General features: G+C 40.2%; 1 protein-coding gene and 1 long non-coding RNA gene across 4 annotated transcripts; both read left to right on the plus strand.

The window, feature by feature from the left end:
• The first annotated feature begins 347 nt into the window (after positions 1 to 347).
• Positions 348 to 15568, plus strand: LOC105023791 (tumor necrosis factor receptor superfamily member 14). 3 transcript variants are annotated; one of them, XM_010893243.3, is made up of 10 exons: positions 349 to 537; positions 7440 to 7529; positions 9120 to 9245; positions 9405 to 9563; positions 9701 to 9712; positions 14091 to 14175; positions 14760 to 14908; positions 15044 to 15058; positions 15140 to 15165; positions 15379 to 15568. In XM_010893243.3, exons 1-10 carry the CDS (start codon positions 501 to 503, stop codon positions 15478 to 15480), a joined length of 801 nt encoding a protein of 266 aa, XP_010891545.2. In that variant the 5' UTR covers positions 349 to 500; the 3' UTR covers positions 15481 to 15568. The 3 variants fall into 3 exon arrangements, with proteins under 3 accessions (XP_010891542.2, XP_010891545.2, XP_034151778.1); XM_010893240.3 differs by having other exon boundaries at positions 348 to 537; positions 15044 to 15165; XM_034295887.1 differs by lacking the exon at positions 9701 to 9712 and having other exon boundaries at positions 352 to 537.
• On the plus strand, positions 11947 to 12697 carry LOC109616431. The gene is made up of 2 exons (XR_002197566.2): positions 11947 to 12448; positions 12655 to 12697. It is a non-coding gene; the product is annotated as an uncharacterized LOC109616431 (long non-coding RNA).
• Positions 15569 to 23199: the final 7631 nt, after the last annotated feature.

Raw genomic sequence — 23199 nt, forward strand, 5'->3', positions numbered from 1 at the left:
TTAAGGAGCATACCAGGCTGCAATGAAAAACCAGTGATAAAATGTCCTTTTTTGTTGTTGTTATTCTGTCTCTCACTATTCAAATAAACCTACCATAAAAATCATACACTGATCATTTCTTTGTCAGTGGGCAAATGTACAAAATCAGCAGGGGATCAAATAATTTTCACCCTCACTGTAGTTGACTGTTGGATCCTGATTCGGATCAATCTTGGTTGCCATGGTTCTCAGATCGGTGTAAGAAAATGTTTTGAGAGGTACATGTTCTCAAACAATTAATAAACTAAATTTATCTCAGTTTTTAAGTAATTCGTTGGTCTCTTTTATTTTGAAGAATTCCAGATTTTCGTGACCCGGAAGTGTTTCTTTAATGTTTGTCAGGATGTCTATGATTTTATACGCCTGTCGTAGTACAGAAAATATTTTAAAAATATATATGTAACATACAATCTCATATAAGTATCTCGTCACATATTAGAGAGCTTTGGTGTTCTGCAAAAATGGTATGCCTTTCGACTGAACAGTATTTCCTTCTTGGTAAGTGCAGTTTGTTTGGTAGCTAGTAAATGTGCTACTTCCTGTTACAAACGATTTTGAAGTTAACCAAAAACATCTTATAAGCATAAAGTTGACATAAACTCGGGACATGCCTCGTCACAAAATTACATCTTGAAATTAGACCAAATCTAATGCAGTCTCAACAAATGTCGCATATTAAAAGTTTGAATATTTAGGCAAAAGATTAATTGTGCTAAGTTTACAAATCTTTTGATGTATTAGTAATTTTTAATGAAAATTCAACCTCACCTAAATGGCTTTTGTTTGATTTTGGGGTGATGACAACCTTTCAGTCTAATGAAAAGAACGGAGAGCTAGTGCGATTTGAGTCGTTGTTTCATTAAATGTTATTACGTCATCCTTGCTCTAAGTTTTAAAAAGATGGGACCACTCTGTTTATTAGTGGCACTACTTGGTTAAAAAACGTATTTTAACAACCTTGGTGATACCGAGAAACAAATTCAAACCACCGCCACCGGATAGTAAGAGACCACAGAGCTTATATATATGCCTTCGTTGACAGGAGTTTCGATGTTTATTTTTCTGTCAGACCACACAATATCAACTATTGAGACAACAAGTATAGAGAGTACAGAGATATTGTTATCCACGTTGGCACCAACGATGTTAGGATGAAACAGTCAGAGGTTACGAAGCAGAACATAGCATCAGCGTGTAAATTAGCTAGAAAGATGTGTCGGCATCGAGTAATTGTCTCTGGCCCCCTCCCAGCTAGGGGTGGTGACGAGCTCTACTGCAGACTTGCGCAACTCAATCGCTGGCTGAAAACGGAGTTCTGCCCGTCGCAGGAGGTAGAGTTTGTAGATAACTGGCCTTCTTTTTGGGACTCTCCCAGAAATAGGGCCAGGCCTGATCTGCTGAGGAGCTACGGACTCCCAGAAATAGGGCCAGGCCTGATCTGCTGAGGAGCTACGGACTCCATCCTAGCTGGAGTGGTGCTCTTCTTTTATCTAGGAACATTGACAGGAGTCTCACTCCTATAGCATTAACATGAGATAGGGTGCAGGTCAGGCTGCAGGCTGTTAGCCAGCCTGCTAGCATAGTGGAGTCTGTCAATAGCATAGCCAGAGTAGTAAGTACAGCTTTACCTATTGCCACTGTGACTTGTTCCAGGCTGAGAAAAGTTAAACAAGGTAGTGCTAACAAAAACAACCTTATTAAGATAAAGCCTTCCTCCACCTCGGTCAAAAATAAAAATAATTTTATCACTTCGCATCTCAAAATGGGACTCCTAAATATTAGATCTCTTGTTCCAAAGACAGTTGCAGTAAATGAATTAATCTCTGATCATAAACTAGATGCTATTGGTTTATGTGAAACGTGGCTAAAGCCTAATGAATTCACTGCCTTAAATGAGGCCTCTCCTCTTGGCTATACTAGTGATCATATCCCTCGTGCGTCCCGAAAAGGAGGGGGTGTCGCTAATATTTATGACAGTAAATATAAACTTACTCTCAAACATATCACAGAGTTTCATTCTTTCGAAGTTTTACTCATGAAAGTTAACCAGGCCGATAAATCATTTTAAATAGCTACTATTTATAGGCCCCCCGGCCATACACATTGTTCCTCAATGAGTTTCTAGAATTCTTGTCTAACCTTGTAGTCATGGCAGATAGTATTCTAATTTTTGCCGATTTCAATATTCATATGGAAAACCCCAATGATCCTCTTCAAAAAGCCTTTCAAGCAATAATTGACTCAATGGGTTTCATCCAACATGTCTCAGGTCCAACACATTGCCACAATCATACCTTAGATTTAGTCCTGTCACGAGAAATAGATAATGTAGATCTAATAATTTACCCCCAAAATCCTGGATTATCGGATCACTGTCTTATTACATTTACCGTTAAAACAAGAAATCCACTTGCCCCCCAAACAATGAGTTTCAAAAGCCGTACTATAAATTCTCGGACTACAAATAAATTCCTTGATATTCTTACAAGTTCGCTCATTAACGAAAGAGTAAATAAATCTGTAAACAATCAAATCGAGGATCTAAACTCAATACTGCGAAATACATTAGACATAGTTGCACCACTAAAAACTAAAGAAATACGCAACAAGAAACTTGCTCCTTGGTACACCGACAATACTAGAGCACTCCAGAAAATTGGAGCGAAAGTGGCGCTCCACCAAGTTGGAAGTATTTAGACTAGCCTGGATAGACAGTACAGTACAATACCGAAAATCACTTCAGCTTATTTCTCCAACCTGATTGAGGTGAACAAAAACAATCCAAAATTTCTCTTTGATACAGTTACAAAGTTAACAAAAAAGCAAAGCTTAACAAGTGAAGTGGGTCTTCACTTAAGTTGTAATGAATACATGAACAACTTTGATGAAAAGATCGTCACCATTAGAAAACAAATAACTGACTCCTTAAATAGTTATGGTCCTCAAAATCTCAGTTGTCCAAAAAATTTCCTGAACCTCCCTGACCAGGTGTCAATGGGGACACTTGAATTTTTTGATACCGTATCGCTCGACACATTTACAAAATTTCGAAGAGTTCGAAACCCACAAACTCTCAGGTAGACCCGATTCCTACAAAATTACTTAAGGAGTTATTTCCTGTGCTAGGTCAGCCAATGCTGAACATAATAAATTGCTCCCTTTCCTCCGGATGCGTACCAAACTCACTAAATATTGCGGAAATTAAGCCTCTTCTAAAAAAATCTAATCTAGATCCCGACATATTAAACAATTATAGGCCAATATCGAACCTCCCGTTCCTCTCAAAAATCTTAGAAAAATGTGTTTCCCAACAACTGAATGCCTTCCTAAAGACCAAAAACATTTATGAAATATTCCAGTCCGGTTTTAGATCCCATCATAGTACTGAGACTGCACTCGTGAAGGTAACAAATGACCTTCTAATGGCCTCAGACAAAGGTTCCGCATCCGTCCTGTTGCTTCTTGATCTTAGTGCTGCTTTTGACACTATTGATCACTCCCTTCTCTTAGACTGGAAACCAATATTGGGCTACGTGGACATGTTCTAGCCTTGTTTAAATCTTATTTATCTGAAAGATATCAGTTCGTTAGTGTGGATGGCATATCCTCTGACAAGTCAAAGGTATGCTTTGGAGTTCCTCAAGGCTCGGTTCTGGGCCCATTATTGTTCTCACTATACATGCTCCCTCTGGGCGATGTAATCCAAAATCACAATATTAACTTTCACTGTTATGCTGATGACACACAGTTATATATTTCAATGAAGCATGGAGAAGCCCCTAAATTAGCTATTTTGGAAGCATGCGTTTCAGATATTAGGAAGTGGATGACAGAGAATTTCTTGCTCTTAAATTCAAATAAAACAGAAATGCTCCTTTTAGGACCCAAAAAAACTGTAAAAAACCTTGGCGTTACCCTTGACCCTGACCTCTTCTTTGAAGAACATATAAAATAGGTCTCAAGAGTTTTCATCTTCGAAACATCGCAAAAATTCGAAACTTTCTATCAAAAACTGATGCAGAAAAATTTATCCATGCTTTCATTACTTCTAGATTAGATTACTGCAATGCTCTTCTCTCTGTTTATCCAGACAAATTAATAAATAAACTTCAATTAGTGCTGCACACGGCTGCTAGAATCCTAACTAGAACAAAAAAATTTGAACACATTATTCCTGTCCTGGCGTCCTTACATTGGCTGCCTGTCAGGGTTAGGGCTGATTTTAAGGTTTTACTCTTAACCTATAAATCAATACATGGACTTGCTCCTGCTTACCTTGCTGAAATGATCCAGCCATACATACCTACACGTAACCTTAGATTGCAAGATGCAGGCCTTTTAATTGAACCTAGAATTTCTAAACAAACAGTTGGTGGCAGGGCCTTTTCTCATAGAGCTCCACTCCTGTGGAATGATCTGCCAATTAAGGTTAGAAATGCAAACTCAGTGCAAACTTTCAAGTGTCTCCTAAAAACTAATCTCTACAGCACGGTTTATAATTAGGTGTAGCCTGGCTTGGGGGCGTGAAGGTGACCAGTAGGCTTGATACTGTCCACCCTTGCTGTCTTGCCAGGTGGGCTCTCGTCGCCACTGGGATGCCCTCCCTCCAATGCCTTTCGGGGGAAGAGTCACTGGCTTGTTGTTGACTCTCTGTAGCGCACTTGTGCAAATTGGGCTGTACGCTGCTGGCAATACTTGGCCCTCATTCAGGGGGGTTGCGGTTGGTGGGTGTCCCTTTGGTTGATGCCTGGCAATGTGGTTGGATTGAATTATGGACTCTCATCAACATACTTCCACATGCTAAATATTATACCACATTGGAAATCAAATGTGGTATAATAATATACCATGGAGTCAAAAAGATCTTCATTGATTCATCACTACTCAATAAATAAATGGAAAAACATTTATTTCGGTATTTCATCAATATGTTTTTCAATAATAGTCATAGGAACTTCAAAACCTGGTGTATATTATTCTGATAATAGCTGTTCCACTTGTTCAATCTTTGTTTTTGTGGAAAAACTATTGATTGATTACTTATCAATACATCAATGGAAAAACTATTATTTCAGTATTTCTTCAATATCCTTTTCAATGATTGTAAGAACATAAGAACTTCAAACCTGGTGTATATTATTCTACAAATTGAAGAAACGTATTATTCAAAAATAAAGGTGTTTCTATAGATTTATTCATTATTAATAAATCAATAAATACTTTTACAAGTAGGCCACCTATTTCTAGAACAGGTCTGAAGTTCCTATGACTATTATTGAAAAAGATATTGAAGAAATACCTAAATAAAAGTTTTTCCACTGATTTATTGAGTAGTGATGAATCAATACTCATACTATATTAGCCTTCTGACAGTTCGCCAACTACCTGGTTTACTCTTTTACCTCGGTCCCTAAATGTGGAAGGGAGCCTGAACTGAAGAATGAATGTGAATGTCTGCTGAAACTCGAATATAAACAGGGGTGTAAAAAGTACAAAGTAGAAGTACTCGGCTGTGTTCACCAGTTTTGGGAAGTTCCTAAAGAAGGGTTAAATGACCATGTAAACAGAGAGTTCATAACTCATCAGTGTCCTTATTTAGATCTTAATTAGATACTTCCCAAAACTGGTGAACACAGCCGAACCCAGTTGAGTACTTTTACTTTGTACTTTTTACACCTCTGAATATAAAACAGATTTCACCTCGATGTTACGATGGCGGAGTAATATCGTTTTTCTGTACGAATTTAGTTTTACAATTCTAATATACAGCATCACGATCTGGAGTTTTGGCAGTTTCATCTTAAGCTCACAAAAAACATAACCGAAAATATCCAGGATGAGCGCTAATACAACATTCAGAGGCAGTGTGAAAAACAGGAAATCAGGGAAAGCATGGAGTAGATATCCTGCAAGATTTCAATTTAAAAGTATCTTCTTTCTTCATCCATGCATAGTGAATGCTGATTTTCATTTGCGCAACTGCTCTTTGTGCATAAGTTTCATGTGTAATAAAAATAATCGTCAACTAATAGAAATGTGATTACTGTGTAGGCATACACACTTGTTGTGGTCCCAAATGTCAAAATATCGTTGCTTTATGGGTCTTCGTTTTCCCCCCTGGGTTGTTGCTTTAAAATGAGAATTTGTTAAAATACTGAATAACTTAAACAAAATGTTAAGCAATTACTACAGAAGTTCCAGGCCAGATACAGCCATCATAAAAAGTATGGACAGAACAGGGCTATTAAATAGCACATACCAGACTGTAATATTTTAAGAATATCTTGACCTAAATCCCCTCATATTTTGCAGCTGGAAAGGATATTCTATGCAAGGATATACTGTGTCCTTGTCATTTTCACACTAGTATTTTTACCTAACGTCAAAAGAAAAACATCAGGTTTAGAGGGGACAATTACATAACACTTTCTCAAGAGACATTTTTGAGGGGGGCACCAAAAGTAGTGCTGTAATACTGTTTTAATTTGCACCATTGGTTTGCTCACTACTTTAGCTCTGCAAATTCAGCCAGCTTATTATTATTGAAATTACATAGTTATGTTTACATTTATATTTTGAGGGGGACAAATCATAGTTTTGGGGGGGGGGGGGGGGGTCGGTCATGTCCCCTCGTCGTTATGCAGCCTTAAAAACCAGCTATGGACTTTTATTTTGAACATGAAATCCGGAATGGCAACCTATGGTTGAACACTGGGCTAGCGGTCCAACTTATTGTTGCTAGCTTTACAGTTTTGAAGAGCTATGTTTGGGTCAAACCTTTGCAGATGCCAGATTACTGGCAAAGGTTTGTATGTAGAAAAACTATTTGTAAACCAATGGAGACGTAAAGTAAGAATGTAACGTGTGAAAAGTCGTAAAAGGGTTTTTGTACGTTCACTGACCTTCATATTTAAGCTTCATGTTTTACGTCTGACCCTTTTTACGATCACACCAATTTAAGAATGTATTTTCTTACGATCCTAACAATACATATGCTTAACCTTTTGGCAGATAGCCATACACTCCATACACCCACTTTCCATAATCAAACAAAGAGGGAATGTTGTGTATTGTATTAAATGATAAACTTATTCCCAGTAAAAAGTAACGTCTGAATTTACATTACATTTCATTACTTAGATTTGAAAGTGGTAAATAATGAACACAGCAAAAGCCGTCTAGAAACATAATTGCTTAAAATCATCATGAAAAGTAGATATTTAAATTACATCTACTCGAAGTACACATTACTTCCGATATCCCTTCTGGCACCCTAACGAAAAGCAGTTTCTGTTTCAATCAATGTCTCCTTAATAGTAGGCTGGTACCTAAATGATTCACAGTTTGTTGTCAAGAGAGCAAAGCCTGGCACTCAACCTAGCGTCTTTTTCTTCTTTCAGGTTTTCATTTTGTGCTCGTTTTTGGAGGAAACTGCGGTCCGGCAGAATATACAACAAGTGATGGACAGTGCTGCCCATTGTGTGGTATAGGTAATTTTATTTTATGCATGGACTTTTACAGTTTTGTAAAATGGACACACAGACTGTGACACATTTTCACAGGTAGATTACTGTTTGTTGTCTCAGTAAGTATTGTAAATATCAGCACGATTAAATTATAGTAGCCTCAAGCTGGAAATGTATACGCTCTGGCAGCATTGTCCACAACAGTATCATACCAGTACCGTGCACAGACCTTTCGAGGGGCATGTGCTAAAACAAAATGGGCAGAGTTGTTGGCTAACATGGACAGATGAGGACTATGTGTCGGAGTGTATGATGCATGCAAAAAACACGGACAACGCATGCCTATTGGAGTACCTGATGCGCGTAAAGACAGATGATGCATGCCCGTCATTGCTTCTGTTGCACGTCACGGAGATGGACGGTCATATGCCAACTGGAAAGGGCATAAAAAAATGAAGGAGGTGATTGTTGATCACAGGAAGCAGCGGCGGGGAAACCACGCCCCCATACACATCAATGGGTCTGCAGGAGAGAGAGTTCACAAAATCAGGTTCCTTGGTGTCAACATCAGTGATGACCTGACCTGGTCTCATCACACTAACGTCGTGGTGAAGAAGGCCAGGAAACAGCTCTTTTTCCTACGCCGATTAAGGTGATTTGCCATGGATTCTAGGATACTCTCCAACTTCTACAGATGCACTATTGAGAGTATCCTGACCGGCTGTGTCACCGCCTGGTATGGCAGCTGCACTGCCCTCGACCGCAAAGCACTTCAGAGGGTGATTAAAACAGCAGAGGGCATCACAGGGTCTGACCTGCCATCCCTGCAAGATCTCTACACAGAGAGGTGTAGGAGGAGGAGCAAACGGATCATTACAGATCCACAGACTGTTTACCAAGCTGCTGTCAGGCAGAAAGTACAGGAGTATTCAGTCCAAAACCAACAGGCTAAGGGACAACTTCTTTCCACAGGTTGTAAGGCTGCTCAACTGAGGAATCCATCTTCCCTTCCATCCATAGTCCCATGCACACCTGTCACTTTATATTATGCACATCTGCCAATAATATCATGCACACCTGTCACTTTATATCATGCACATCTGCCAATTATATCATGCACACCTGTCACTTTATATCATGCACATCTGCCAATAATATCATGCACACCTGTCACTTTTACATTGCAATACGATTGTATAGTTGTATAGTTATTATTATTGATGTGTGTTTTTGTATAGTGATATTACTGATTGATTGTGTTATCTTTTTATTTTTTTATTATAATTACTGTTACTTTTTAACTGCAGTGTCGGGAGTAGGAAATCCAAGAATTTCATTGCCGTTAACTTGTTATTGCAAATGACAAATAAACCTTTTGAACTTGAACTTAAAGGGCACTATATAGCAAATGGGAGAGTGCTCTGGACAGGTTGAGCCATACTTGCTCGTGCTTGTGTCATACTGTTTGTGGGAATAAATGAGTGACTGTTTGACATCTCGAACAATTACAGGATGGCCCCTAGTTGTTTCCTTTACTGTCCCTTGTCATGTTCATTGGATGTTTCTCAATATGCCCCCTTATTAAAGAAAACGTGTAGTATGTTTAATGAATAGGTTTGGTTGTCCGCAAGGATTGTACATCGAGCACCAGCACATCCTGCATCCCCTGTGTCAGAAGGACTTACATGAACGTGGCCAATGGTCTTCACACATGCTTTCCCTGCAGGCCCTGTGACCCAGGTACATTTCAATTTAATCCATTATTAGGCTTTACTTCAATAACCCTTCTATGTTTTCTTTTTAGAAATGCATAACATACCTTTTTGCTACAGTTGTGTAAAAAGGCATGAGGTGCCTTCAAGTAGTTTCCTGAAATAAATCAATTCTGATATTTTCCAGGACAAGGCCTGTTCACTCGGACAGAGTGTACAACCACCGAAAACACCATCTGTGATGTTCTAGATGGATTCTACTGTATAGGGTACTCCGCCAACTCTGAGTGCAACTTTGCAGTAGAACATACACTTTGTGTCCCAGGCCAGAGGACCAAAGCACCTGGTAAGCAGAAAGAAATGGTCAGAATAGGACATTATAATTCATAAATATAAAGCATTGGATATTCATTGTTTGCTCCATTTAAGTGAAGTTTTTATTAATGTTGTGCTTTCTTATACCAAACTATAATCATAATACAGTATCTCACAAAAGTGAGTACACCCCTCACATTTTTGTAAATATTTGATTATATCTTTTCATGTGACAACACTGAAGAAATGACACTTTGCTACAATATAAAGTAGTGAGTGTACAGTTTGTATAACAGTATAAATTTGCTTTCCCCTCCAAATAATTCAACACACAGCCATTAATTAATGTCTAAACCGCTGGCAACAAAAGTGAGTACACCCCAAAGTGAAAATGTCCAAATTGGTTCTCAAGTGTCAATATTTTGTGAGGCCACCATTATTTTCCAGCACTGCCTTAACCCTCTCGGGCATGGAGTTCAACAGAGCTTCACAGGTTGCCACTGGAGTACTCTTCCACTCCTCCATGACGACATCATGGAGCTGGTGGATGTTAGAGACCTTGTGCTCCCCCACCTTCTGTTTGAGGATGCCCCACAGATGCTTAATAGGGTTTAGGTCTGACATGCTTGGCCAGTCCATCACCTTTACCCTCAGCTTCTTTAGCAAGGCAGTGGTCGTCTTGGAGATGTGTTTGGGGTCGTTATCATGTTGGAATACTGCCCTGCCGCCCAGTCTCTGAAGGGAGGGGATCATGCTCTGCTTCAGTATGTCACAGTACATTTTGGCATTCGTGATTCCCTCGATGAAGTGTAGCTCCCCAGTGCCGGCAGCCAGTGTTGCCAAGTCCGCTTATTATAAGCGACTTTGGGCTTAGTTTTCTGTAAAGTCGCTTACAAATATTCGGTAGTCGCGGGTCGCGGTTTTTTTGGGCTTGTTTCTAAAGTGTAGTTGCTTATTTGGGCTGGTTCCCAGCTACATAATAAGTTGTCAAGCAGATATTTTCTATATGTTATTTAAACGTAGGAGTTTATCTCGCCTGTTCCATCTGTCCCTCTCCTTTCCCCAAACACACAGGAGACAGCAGAGTTTTTTCCCACCTACATCCTGCTACCCCTCATTGGCTCTGACCCTGTTTAGGAAAACATCAGTGAGTGACGTTTAAATGAAAATACATGCGAGTCGCATTTATTTAATAAAAAAATTTAATAAAATGCAGCACCGTTCTCCACAATGAGGCTTACGGACATTGGGTTCCCGGTCTCCAAACAGAACGAGTCAAGATAGAGAGCAGAGCTGAAGGTAGCCACCAATGTAGCTTGTCACACATCCATTTAATCAGTCGATCACCTTGGGGAGTTAATTTGCTCACCTTGTGACAAAGACATCCAAATGTACCGGACAAAATGCACGGCATTAATTAACCATGCCATTGCTTCAGAGGGATATTGGAGGTGCTGAATACTCCCTTGTTATTGATGAAAGCAAAGACATATCATCTGTCAAGCAACTGTGTGTGGTAATCCGCTACTTCAATATGACACAGAACAAAGTTGTGTCCACCTTTTTTGGGTTTGATCAATTTGGAGGGTGAAACCGCAGAGGCAATTGCCTCCACTCTGACCCGTTTTCTACAGAGTATTGGACTGGACATCCAAAAGTGCATTGGATTGGGTACAGATGGCTGCAGTGTCATGGTAGGAAAGAGGAATTCAGTGTACACTCACCTTCTCCAGAAAAACCCAAATTTCCAGCTGCTCAAGTGTGTGCCATTCCATACAACTGTGTGTAAGCCAGGCAGTGGAGACCCTCCCACGCAACCTTGAACACTTGGTCTCTCATTCTCACAACTGGTTTTCCCACAGTGCTCTTCGCGGCCGTGAGTATGCAAAGATCTACAGCCTCATCAATCCTGGTGAAATCCCTTTTGATGCTTGTACAGATGTCAGGTACTCGGTGGCTTTCCATCCATGATTGCTGTTTGTGCATACTCAATCAGTGGGAAGAACTGAAGCTTCACTTTCAGCTAACCAAAGACCACCAGAGATGTTATGATGCTGAAATCCTGCACCATATGTACAGTGATCCTGTTAACAAACTGTACCTGCTGTTTTTAATGCCTTTTCTACAAGAATTTCTACAAGAGTGGTGAGACCTGGAATGATCCCCACATCAGATGAACAACTGCTTGCAATCGACAAAACAGACCCCAGTGTTTTGTTACCTGTGGGTGCAGTCAATTATGGGGTCACCTTCATGATGGCATTGGATGAGGCAAGAATGGAGAGCATGGCTGAGAGAAATATGAAGAGCAGGTGCCGTGACTTCTTGGTGGAAGCGGGCAGACAAGTGCAACAGAGACTCCCAGCTAACATTCTTATATGGAAATCTATGACTGTGTTCAGTCCGACTGTCATCCTGTCACAAACAAAACCACAGCTCAGCTCAGTCTCAATGCTGAAGCTCTACTCTGGTGATCTTGCAGCTCTTGAAACACAGTATCAGGCTGTTGCATATCTCCCATGGACAAACAAGGAGGACAGCCAGGCAGAGTCCTTTTGGGTTGAAGTGCTCGATTACAAAGACAGCAGTGGAGACCACACTAAAAAAAACTTCACACATGCTTTCCCTCTTTTCTCTGTCATTGCTTGCGATGCCTTTGATCAATGCTGACGTAGAGTGTTCTCACAGATGAGCCTAGTCAAGTCCAAACTGAGGAACAGAATGGGACAAGATACTCTCAGCAGCATATTCCACATAAAATAGGGACTGAGAAGACAAGGCATATGCTGCAAGGACTTTGCCCCAAGCCAAGAGACGATCCAGCGCTTCAATAGTCGCATGTACTCTGTGAGTGGAGCATCAGAGAGCAGGGAGACGGATGCAGATGAAGACAGTGAAGATGGATTTTTAAATAAGGTAAGCACTGTTACTGTATCTTTTTTATTAGAGCCAGGATATGATGCTAAGAAGGAAAGTTGTTTTTGATGAATGATGATAATCCTCAAAGAACTGTAATATTTAATGGGATTTAGGGAATCCTAGATGTCCATCTTCTAGTGTTATAGCTGAAGTATAATTTGACCGTATACCTCATTAGAAAATCTTACCTTTTCTTTCTGCAGCACAAGCTCTGGCCTCTACACATGAAGGAAACAGCAGTGGAGGTATGAAGATACACCTGAAGACATCAGTACAAGGCCATGTTCTACAGAGAGTGAAACTGCCTACTCTGTACCTGTCCTGTGGCGTCTTAAACTCATATGCCACTTTGACTTTGATTGGCCCTCTTTGGGTCACCACACTCTCCTCAACTAAACAAGGATAGTTGCATTCTCATTTAAAGTTTTTTTTAAATTGTTTTATCAAGTTATTATCATTTATATGGTTTTATTATGTTCTTGTTTGAATGTAGGCCATCAAGAAAGACTGAATGTAGAAGTAAAACATTTATTTATTTTTCTCTTCCCGGAACCTAGGGGGTAGACAAAGTTGCTTGTTTTGGGCTTGTTTTCACAGGCCTGGTTGCTTTTTTGTCTCACGGGATCTGGCAACACTGCTGGCAGCACTCATGCAGCTCCAGACCATGACACTCCCACCACCATGCTTGACTGTAGGCAAGACACACTTGTCTTTGTACTCTTCACCTGGTTGCCGCCACACACGCTTGACACCATCTGAACCAAATAAGTGTATTTTGGTCTCATCAGACCACAGGACATGGTTCCAGTAATCCATGTCCTTAATCTGCTTGTCTTCAGCAAACTGTTTGCGGGCTTTCTTGTGCATCATCTTTAGAAGAGGCTTCCTTCTGGGACGACAGCCATGCAGACCAATTTGATGCAGTGTTTGGCTTTTGGTCTGAGTTCTGACAGGCTGACCCCCCATCCCTTCAACCTCTGCAGCAATGCTGGCAGCACTCATACGTCTGTTTCCCAAAGACAACCTCTGGATATGACACTGAGCATGTGCACTCAACTTCTTTGGTCAGCCATGGCGAGGCCTGTTCTGAGTGGAACCTGTCCTGTTAAACCGCTGTATGGTTTTGGCCACCGTGCTGCAGCTCAGTTTCAGGGTCTTGGCAATATTCTTATAGCCTAGGCCATCTATATGTAGAGCAGCAATTCTTCTTTTCAGATCCTCAGAGAGTTCTTTGCCATGAGGCACCATGTTGAACCTCCAGTGACCAGTATGAGGGAGTGTGAGAGCGATAACACCTAATTTAACACACCTGTTCTCCATTCACACCTGAGACCTTGTAACACTAATGAGTCATATGACACCAGGGAGGGAAAATGGCTAATTGGGCCCAATATGGACATTTTCACTTAGGGGTGTACTCACTTTTGTTGCCAGCGGTTTAGAAATGAATGGCTGTGTGTTGTGTTATTTTGAGGGGACAGCAAATTTTCACTGTTATACAAGCTGTTCACTCACTACTTTACATTGTAGCAAAGTGTCATTTCTTCAGTGTGGTCACATGAAAAGAAATAATCAAATATTTACAAAAATGTGAGCGGTGTACTCACTTTTGTGAGATACTGTATGTTCTCCCCTTTAGGAACAAAGAGTGCAGATACGGTGTGTGAGGACTGTCCACTGGGCTTTTACTCTCAACACGGGGTTAACTGCACGGCTTGGACAGAGTACGTTGTTCTTTGTGTGCCAGAGGTTCACATTCCTGAATAAAGTAACATTTTGGGGAAATAGTGTATGCAATGCTTGTCAAAGTAGGCTCACTGCTCAGATTAGCCAGATAATCTGACTCTCATTAGTTTCTCTTACTTGAGGTGGAATATTGCTACCTCAAAAGGTACATACAGAGAACGTGCCTTGTTATGTGGCTGGAAAGACACCTCAATCTAGAGGAGAGGGACACCGTGTAGCTATGTTGGAGGAGCATTATTTATACAACGCAAGTTTAGATGCACCAATTGATAAGCCAGTGGTTGGAATCAGATATTTGCTTAAAACAGGTGATTCGCAATTGGCTAATCTCCATTTCTAATGGTTGATTGGGAGAATCGACAATTAAAATGGCAGAGACGAAAATCTATTATGATTCAATGGTTTTTAAATCAGTTACGCTGATGAGGCCCCAGCTATGAATAAAGTTCTGGGCATCATGTTTTGGTTAGCAGTATAACGATAGGCTGACCAAACCTGACCATTATTGTCAGTGTGGTTTCTCAAATGTGTTGACCTTTCGAAGTGTTTTTATGTTCTGCAGTTGTGCCGCAGCAGGACAAGTCAAGACTGAAGATGGGACTTCTACACAAGATGTTATCTGTGAAGTGCCTGGAAGGAGTCATATGTTTTTAGTACCACCATTTGTGTTAACAACATTAGCTACACTTTTCTGTTTTTACCTGGCAAGAGGTTAGCCCACTGTCTGTTTAACAATACTGCTTGATTCAGTTTGTTGGTTTACTCTAAAATATGCTGCTAACAGTAAGTTGTCTTGAACACTACTAATTACTTGAACTCTTTTGATTACTTTGTTCCTTTTTACAGTTAAACATAAGAAAGGTCAGTCTTCAATTATTTTCAATAATACTTTTCTCACCATGTTGGGTTGCTTTCCTTTTACTAATATAACTCCTCCTACAGAACCGTCAGAGAAACCTCGGGATGTGGTAGGTTATTTATATTCCTATATGGACTGTTTTAAAATAGTTTAGCAATGGTTTTCTATAACAACGTTATTACACAATCAAATCCAATGACGGTTTTTACCTGAAAAATATTTGTAATTGTTTATTGTTAATGAATAGATGGATCATTCCATGTTGTTATTCTTTAGTACCCATGCTATGCCTAGTATTCATATCTGTTATCTTACATTTTAGATTGCTGTACAAGAAACTAATCATGAACCAGTCACCAGTTACTGGTACGACATCTATTTTAATTCAATATTTCCGACCATTCTAGTTAAACAATTCAGATGAATTAATTTGTTTGCCATCTTCTTCCGCTTATCCGGGGCCGGGTCGCGGGGGCAGCAGTCTAAGCAGGGATGCCCAGACTTCCCTCTCCCCAGACACTTCCTCCAGCTCTTCCGGGGGGACACCGAGGCGTTCCCAGGCCAGCCGGGAGACATAGTCCCTCCAGCGTGTCACACTTCCTCCAGCTCTTCCGGGGGGACACCGAGGCGTTCCCAGGCCAGCCGGGAGACATAGTCCCTCCAGCGTGTCCTAGGTCTTCCCTGGGGTCTCCTCCCGGTGGGACGGGACCGGAACACCTTCCCAGGAAGGCGTTCCGGAGGCATCCGAAACAGATGCCCAAGCCACCTCAGCTGACCCCTCTCGATGTGGAGGAGCAGCGGCTCTACTCTGAGCTCCTCCTGGGTGACCGAGCTTCTCACCCTATCTCTAAGGGATCGCCTAGCCACCCTGCGGAGAAAGCTCATTTCGGCCGCCTGTATCCGGGATCTTGTCCTTTCGGTCATGACCCAAAGCTCATGACCATAGGTGAGAGTAGGAACGTAGATTGACCAGTAAATCGAGAGCTTAGCCTTGCGGCTCAGCTCTTTCTTCACCACGACAGACCGATACATCAACCGCATTACTGCAGAAGCTGCACCGATCCGTCTGTCAATCTCCCGTTCCTTCCTTCCCTCACTCGTGAACAGGACCCCTAGATACTTAAACTCCTCCACTTGAGGCAGGCACTCTCCACCAACCTGAAGTGGGCAAGCCACCCTTTTCCGACTGAGGACCATGGCCTCGGATTTGGAGGTACTGATTTTCATCCCCACCGCTTCACACTCGGCTGCAAACCGTCCAAGTGCATGCTGAAGGTCCTGGCTTGAAGGGGCCAACACGACAACATCATCCGCAAAGAACAGAGACGAAATCGTGTGCTCCCCAAACCTGACACCCTCCGGCCCCTGGCTGCGCCTAGATATTCTGTCCATAAAAATTACGAACAGAACCGGTGACAAAGGGCAGCCCTGCCGGAGTCCAACATGCACAGGGAACAAGTCTGACTTACTGCCGGCAATGCGGACCAATGCTAATTTGTTTGCTTATTGTTTTTTTCAGTGTGGAAACAGAAGAAACAAAGCATTTTTGTGGATGTGCGGGAGCAGTTAGCTGAGTTCCTGAATCATCCAAATGGACATTTGGTGTTGAACATTATTTGTCAATTTAACATTGACGAACATGAGGGAGTTGGAGAGACACAGCGTGAGGACAGGAACTCCCTGATGATGATGCGTGACACAACACCACCTGACACTGCAGATCTTGGTCAATATAAAGCTCCAGCAAGCTGCACAGTAACGGCTTCCACAGGATTTGACCTCATCCACCTGTGATAAACAGTTGTTACCTAGATGTACAAAAGCCCTTGCCTTAAAGTATGTTAGTAATTACATTACATGGTTCATCGGCTTATTTGTACAAACCCCCTTGCAGCCAATCACAGCTTAGCTGCTCACGCATCTCACTCCACATGGTCCTTCAACTCGGACTGAGATCGCGTAGTGATGTGTCCTGTTGTGATACAAAATGGATGTTGTTTTCTTTGTGGAACCATACTAACACCTGTGAATACACACGTCTGGCAGTAATTGATTAAACACTGTTGAACTGGATCCCTGGATTGCAGATCTTTCTTTTAGATGTTTAAGGTCAGCATCTATACAACCAAGCATTTCCACTGGACAACGGCATGTTTCATTTTCACAGGAACTGTTCCTGCTTTCTTACAAAACTTTCAAAGGCCCCAAACATTTCTAGTGAAGGATTGTATTGCATTAATTTCAACAATTTTTATAAAGGTTTTACTACAGCCCTGTGTGTATATAATACTTTTTGTTTCTGTGTTTGAAAATGACTTGTATACTCTAGTTATTAGGCCATGTTTCTAACAAAATAATTATTTGTAGTTAATTGCACTGTAATTCCATTGGATGGCGCACACGTGTAACAAATTGCTGCAATAAAGAGTTTCCAAAACATTTTGAGTACTGTACTTTGTTGTAGCAGATGCTGTCTTCTAGGAATGTTTAGTTATTCTAGTGATATATCGACTGAGAACTTGCAAAATAATTTAGTTTTCTGTTTTACAATGTGACTTTTAACAACAATTTGAAATTTAATGAAGACGTATTTTAAATTAAGCTAATCAAGTACATCCGGGGCCCGCGACCCGGCCCCAGATGAAGCGGAAGAAGATGAATGAATGAAAGTAAATTTTTTTGTCAGAACCCACAATAACAATCTTGATGGTTTGAATACACTTCAGAATTTCCTCAATTTTAACACCTGAGACTCTGTATCTGTATATGAGCACTCTATAGTTAAGGCTTAATAAACTCAATGTCATCACACGAGGACATAATGTTTTTCAAAAAGTACTTCCTGTTCAAAGACAATGCTTACATTGCAATAAAAAATGCATATGTTATCAAAGCTCAGGTCTTAGGAGCTGTATTTCCAAAAGGCCCTTCTATGTTATGGCCCAAATTACTAGTGATGGGCATTCCGAATCACGAACGTGAACGGAATCATTCAGTACAGTTCGTAGCAAATATTTGAATCACTGATTCATTTAATAAATATTTTTGTCCATGTTCCTTATTACTTTCTCTATCTCATGGTAGGACCTTGTGTACTATAATAGCACTCTGTTTAATGACTCGCAAAAATAGTAATATAACCGAATTATCCTTTTTTTAAACAGTTACCAAATTATTCAGGCTACAGAAAATAATATCACAAGTAAATGTAATGGGCCGCCATGAACAAATCAGTTACATGAACAAAAAATATATTTAATTCACTGTGAGTCTTTGGTTTCTGTAGTTAAGGAGCATACACCAGGCTGCAATGAAAAACCAGTGATAAAATTTCCTTTTTTTTTGTTGTTATTCTGTCTCTCACTATTAAAATAAACCTACCATGAAAATCATACACTAATCATTTCTTTGTCAGTGGTCAAACGTACAAAATCAGCAGGGGATCAAATAATTTCCCCCCTCACTGTAGTTGACTGTTGGATCCTGATTCGGATCCTGGTTGCAATGGTTCTCAGATCGGTGTGAGAAAATACCTACAATATGCAAAATGAAAGCCTATAATAATAAGAAAATATCCAGAAAATAATGAACATCATATCCTTCAAAACGGCTATGGTTTGCAGTTGGTTAAAGTTATTTGAGCGTTCACTGCTCTTCACAACATGTATGTTTTGAGGTTCTAAACTTGCAAAATAAAAGCCTATATTCCGCAGTTCAGGTAGCCTATTTGATAGGCCTACATATTTCAATGGCGATGTGCGATCGGATGCTTTTATGTTACGAGGCTTGGTGGTAAGACTGTTGTAAATAAATTACAAAGATATTATTCGCAATTGCGTGATATTTAATATGGCTGCTGTGTGAGGTGAGCACAAACTACTTTCAGACACCCCGCAGCTCTGGAGTGCAGTTCATGTAATTACTATAAGACATCCCACATGCACTGTTATAGACCTACGTCCGTGCACAGGCCTTGTAATGGATGTGCGTGGGTGATTTGGATAGGGAATTCAGGGATAGGCCGACAGGTCGTCTTGGATATAGGCTACATTTCAGATTCGATTAAGACCTCTAAGATGAGGCTAACATATTGGCTTCCACATTACTTTTGAAATGATAGGTATTCACTGGATTGTGACATCTAACAAGTGTTAAGCATTGGTGATGAAAGAGTTTCCAGTCCGACTTCACAGCGGCCGAAAGCTCTGTGATTCTGTTGCGCAAAAAGAACGAATCGTTCATGATTCGCACATCACTACAAATTGCTGATATTTCTCTCCGTTAAATCTACTAAATCAGAAATGGACTGTGTTCTGGAGGCTTGATTAACATTTGTCCCTACTCCAGCAAGTGCTACTAATTAGACCCAAGACCTGGAGTTGTCTGACCCTGTCATCAAGATTGGACAATAGATGTATGTTCTTTTATCTATGGTTTGGGACGAAGACCATTTTCAAATACAAAGGGTTCAAACTTTGCTGATAGAAAATACACGATTAACGCATTCAAGATTCCCTGCTATACACGTCAGATTGTTCTACGTAGTGTATATTAAATATATATTGCCCTGTACAGAAAAAACGAATCTATACTCTGCAGTGAATTTAAAATAAAGCTTATAGGTAAGTGGATCCTCATTGTGTCAATTGTTATAAGCAAAGTCTTTGGGGTGTGGGTAACAAAACATCTGGAATATTGGGAGCCTTTTGATTTCTTAGATGTATGACATACTGTACCCTGTTCTGTTGTACTGAAACAAGGTGTTCACCAATGCTTTGTGCAGAAATCTTCCTTGGTTCTACTATGAGCTGTTTTGAGTTTCGACTGTGAATGTAGAGCAGGTCATTTGCTAAGAAGTTAGCAGACAGAATTTCCTCAACTAAGGTTGTGCTCAAAAGTATGCACACCCTTGGAGAATTGGTAATACATGTACCATTTGTAAAGAAAACACGAGATTCACATTCAACATCAGTGAACCACCGCCATGCTTCACAGTGGGGATGGTATTCTGTTCACTATAGGCCTTGTTGACCCCTCTTCAAACATTGTGGTTGTGACCATAAAGCTCTATTTTGGTCTCGTCACCCCAAATTACAGTGTGCCAGAAGCTGTGAGGCGTGTCAAGGTGTTGTCAGGCATATTGTAACCAGGCTTTTTTTGTGGCATTGGCGCAGTAAAGGCTTCTTTCTGGCAACTCCACCATGCAGCTAATTTTTGTTCAAGTATTGTTGCATTGTGCTCCTTGAAGCAACCACACAGTCTTTTTCCAGAGCGACATGTTTTTCTCCTGAGGTTACCTCTGAGTTTTTCTTTGTATCCTGAACAATTATTCAGGTTTTGGCTAAGATCTTTCTTGGTCTACCTCGAATTTTTCACTTCTTAATAAGTGATTGAACAGGACTGACTGGCATTTGCAAGGCTTTTGATATCTTTTTTTATCCTTTTCCATCTTTATAAAGTTGCATTACCTTGTTACGCAGGTCTTTTGACAGTTATTGTCTGCTCCCCATGGCTCAGTATTTAGCCTACTCAGTGCATCCACAAACTCATTGACTATTTATACAAAGACACTAATTGCAATTTAAAAAGCCACAGGTGTGGGAAATCACCTTTAATTGCCCTTTTCACTTGTGTGTGTCACCTTGTGTGTCTGTAACAAGGCTAAACATTCAAGGTTATGTAAACTTTTGATCAGGGCCATTTGTGTCACGGCTTCGGGGTTAGAGGAACAAGGAGGAGCAGGAGAAGGCGTGGTGGAAGGATATTTAATAGTATCCAAACGAAATATACAGTATATGCTTCACGAAGCGTCGCACAGCTCTTTGACAGTTAGAGACAATCACACACAAAGACAGGGGGAGCAGAGGGAACATATATACCGGGGGTAATAGCGATGATGAGGAACAGGTGCACTAAACAGGACACAGGTGAAATGTATGATGAGATGGACGATGGTGTCAGAAGGCCGGTGACGTCGACCGCTGGAGCCCGCCCGCTGCAGGGGGAGGTGAACCAGCAGAGGTCGCAGTTGTCACAATTTGGGTGATTTCTTATATCATTACGATTTAAAAAGGCGCCAAACAACTATGTGACAATAAATGGCTTCATATGATCACTATCCTTAAATAAAATATATTTTTTTGCATGATAGTCATAGTCATATTTTCAAAATCTAGCGGGGCATTATGCTGACCTAATTTTAATGATGGAATGATGTGGATTTGCATGATGCATACAGTGGTGTGGGAGCCAAAGCACCTTTAGAGGTGTGCGGTTGTTTAATATAGCATGTGAGTTCACAGTGAAAAGTAAAATTAATTCCTTTACATCACAAGAACCTGGCATTTTATCAGGGGTGTGTAGACTTTTTATATCCACTGTATATTAACATGCACAAGAGTCAAGGAGCTGTTTGCCAGCAAGCAACCATCCAAGCCGAAGACACTGTGAGCTCTTATAAGTGGAATTCACTATTGGATGGAAGACTGATGCCCTCTATAAGAAATACGCTAAAGGCCATCTTTAACAGTCTAAATGTTTTGAATGGAAGTCTTGACTGGAAAAATCTTAACATTAATAACTTAAAATAAATATAACTTAAATTTACATTAACCGCTTCAATTAAATAAATTAACATTATCATCTATACAATGATATAGGTTTGAATTCTTATTGAAAAGGATTTAATTTACTTTCATTACAAGAATGGGCAAACAGGGGTGATGAGCCTGAAGCTGTTTCTACTGGGCGTGGGGCAGGAAGAACTGATTTAGTATCAATAGTTTGCTAAATATGTGCCTGCATTGATTAAAACATTTGTTTGAAGATATTAAGTAACTACTGTAACATTAGGAGTGCAAAAGTAGCTAACAGGTTCATTTCCACCACTCAGTCATGAGTCAGTATGTATTTCATATCCATGGAGGATTGATACATACATTACGAAAAATGCCATGTCCAACATTATTCATACCCCTTGAAATTGTTGCAAATCTTTGAGAAAATGCAAGTTTCTATACCATTTAAAATGGTCTTGTTATTTCCACCATGAGAGAGCATTCTAATCACCTATCATGCGTGATTTATTTAGCTACTGGGAGGGGTTCTGTTTTGTATGTATTAACATTGAAATGTAGACGTTGATTTAAACCCAACCACTGTATGGATTAGCCCCACCCAGTTTAGCCCCAAAAAAATACTCTGCCGCCGCCACTGTTAACTGGTTGTAATTTACGTGTATGCATGCAACTGCATCGACATCATATGCTAGATTTTACATTCTACAATACACTAGTTGGCATGACTAGTGGTTCCTGTGTTTACGCGCAGGCCCATGGCATACTTTACTAAGTTACATGTATAGCCTGTGTATACTAGCTACTTCACTGTTCGTGATACAAAATGGATGTTGTGTTTTCTTTGTAGAACCATACTAACACCTATGAATACACATCTGTCTGGCAGTAATTGATTAACCATTATTGAACTGGATACATTGATTGCAGACATCTTTATTGTAGATTAAAGCTAACATTTATACAACCAAGCAAACAATAATTTACATTGATTGCTATTCAGCAATTTGGAATGTGGCCAATGGTATGGGCAGAGTAAAAAGCCAGAAATAATTGCAAATACATAATGCCCCTTGATAACCACTCTATACAGTCTCCTAAACATTTCCTACAATTCATTCACTGCAGCGTAAAGAATGTTTTTTTCTATATGAGGCAATATTTATTCCATGAACAGTTTATTAGTGTTTTGCATTGGGGACTAAAGAAGATGTGGAAAATATTGTGGGAATGGTGTGCTAGATGTAGCACACCATTCCCTATGATTAGACAGGTTTGTCTTACTCTACAGTGATTTCACTGTTGCACATTCAATCGTTTTTGAGCTATAAGGCAACAAGTATTCCATTTTCAGTCATTTGCATTGTCTGAATTTTGACCTTGGAACATGTTTCCATGACCAGATATTTTTAAATATGAACAAATATTAATTGTTGTCAATGTTTTGAGAGGTACACTATCTCAATCAATAAATTAAATGTAAGTCAATTTTGAAGTAATACGTTGTCATCTTTTTTTGGAAATTGTGATGACCCGGAAGTGTTTTTTTCACGTTGCTCATATGCCGG

Source organism: Esox lucius, chromosome 12, assembly GCF_011004845.1.
Source record: "Esox lucius isolate fEsoLuc1 chromosome 12, fEsoLuc1.pri, whole genome shotgun sequence".
NCBI lineage: Eukaryota > Metazoa > Chordata > Actinopteri > Esociformes > Esocidae > Esox > Esox lucius.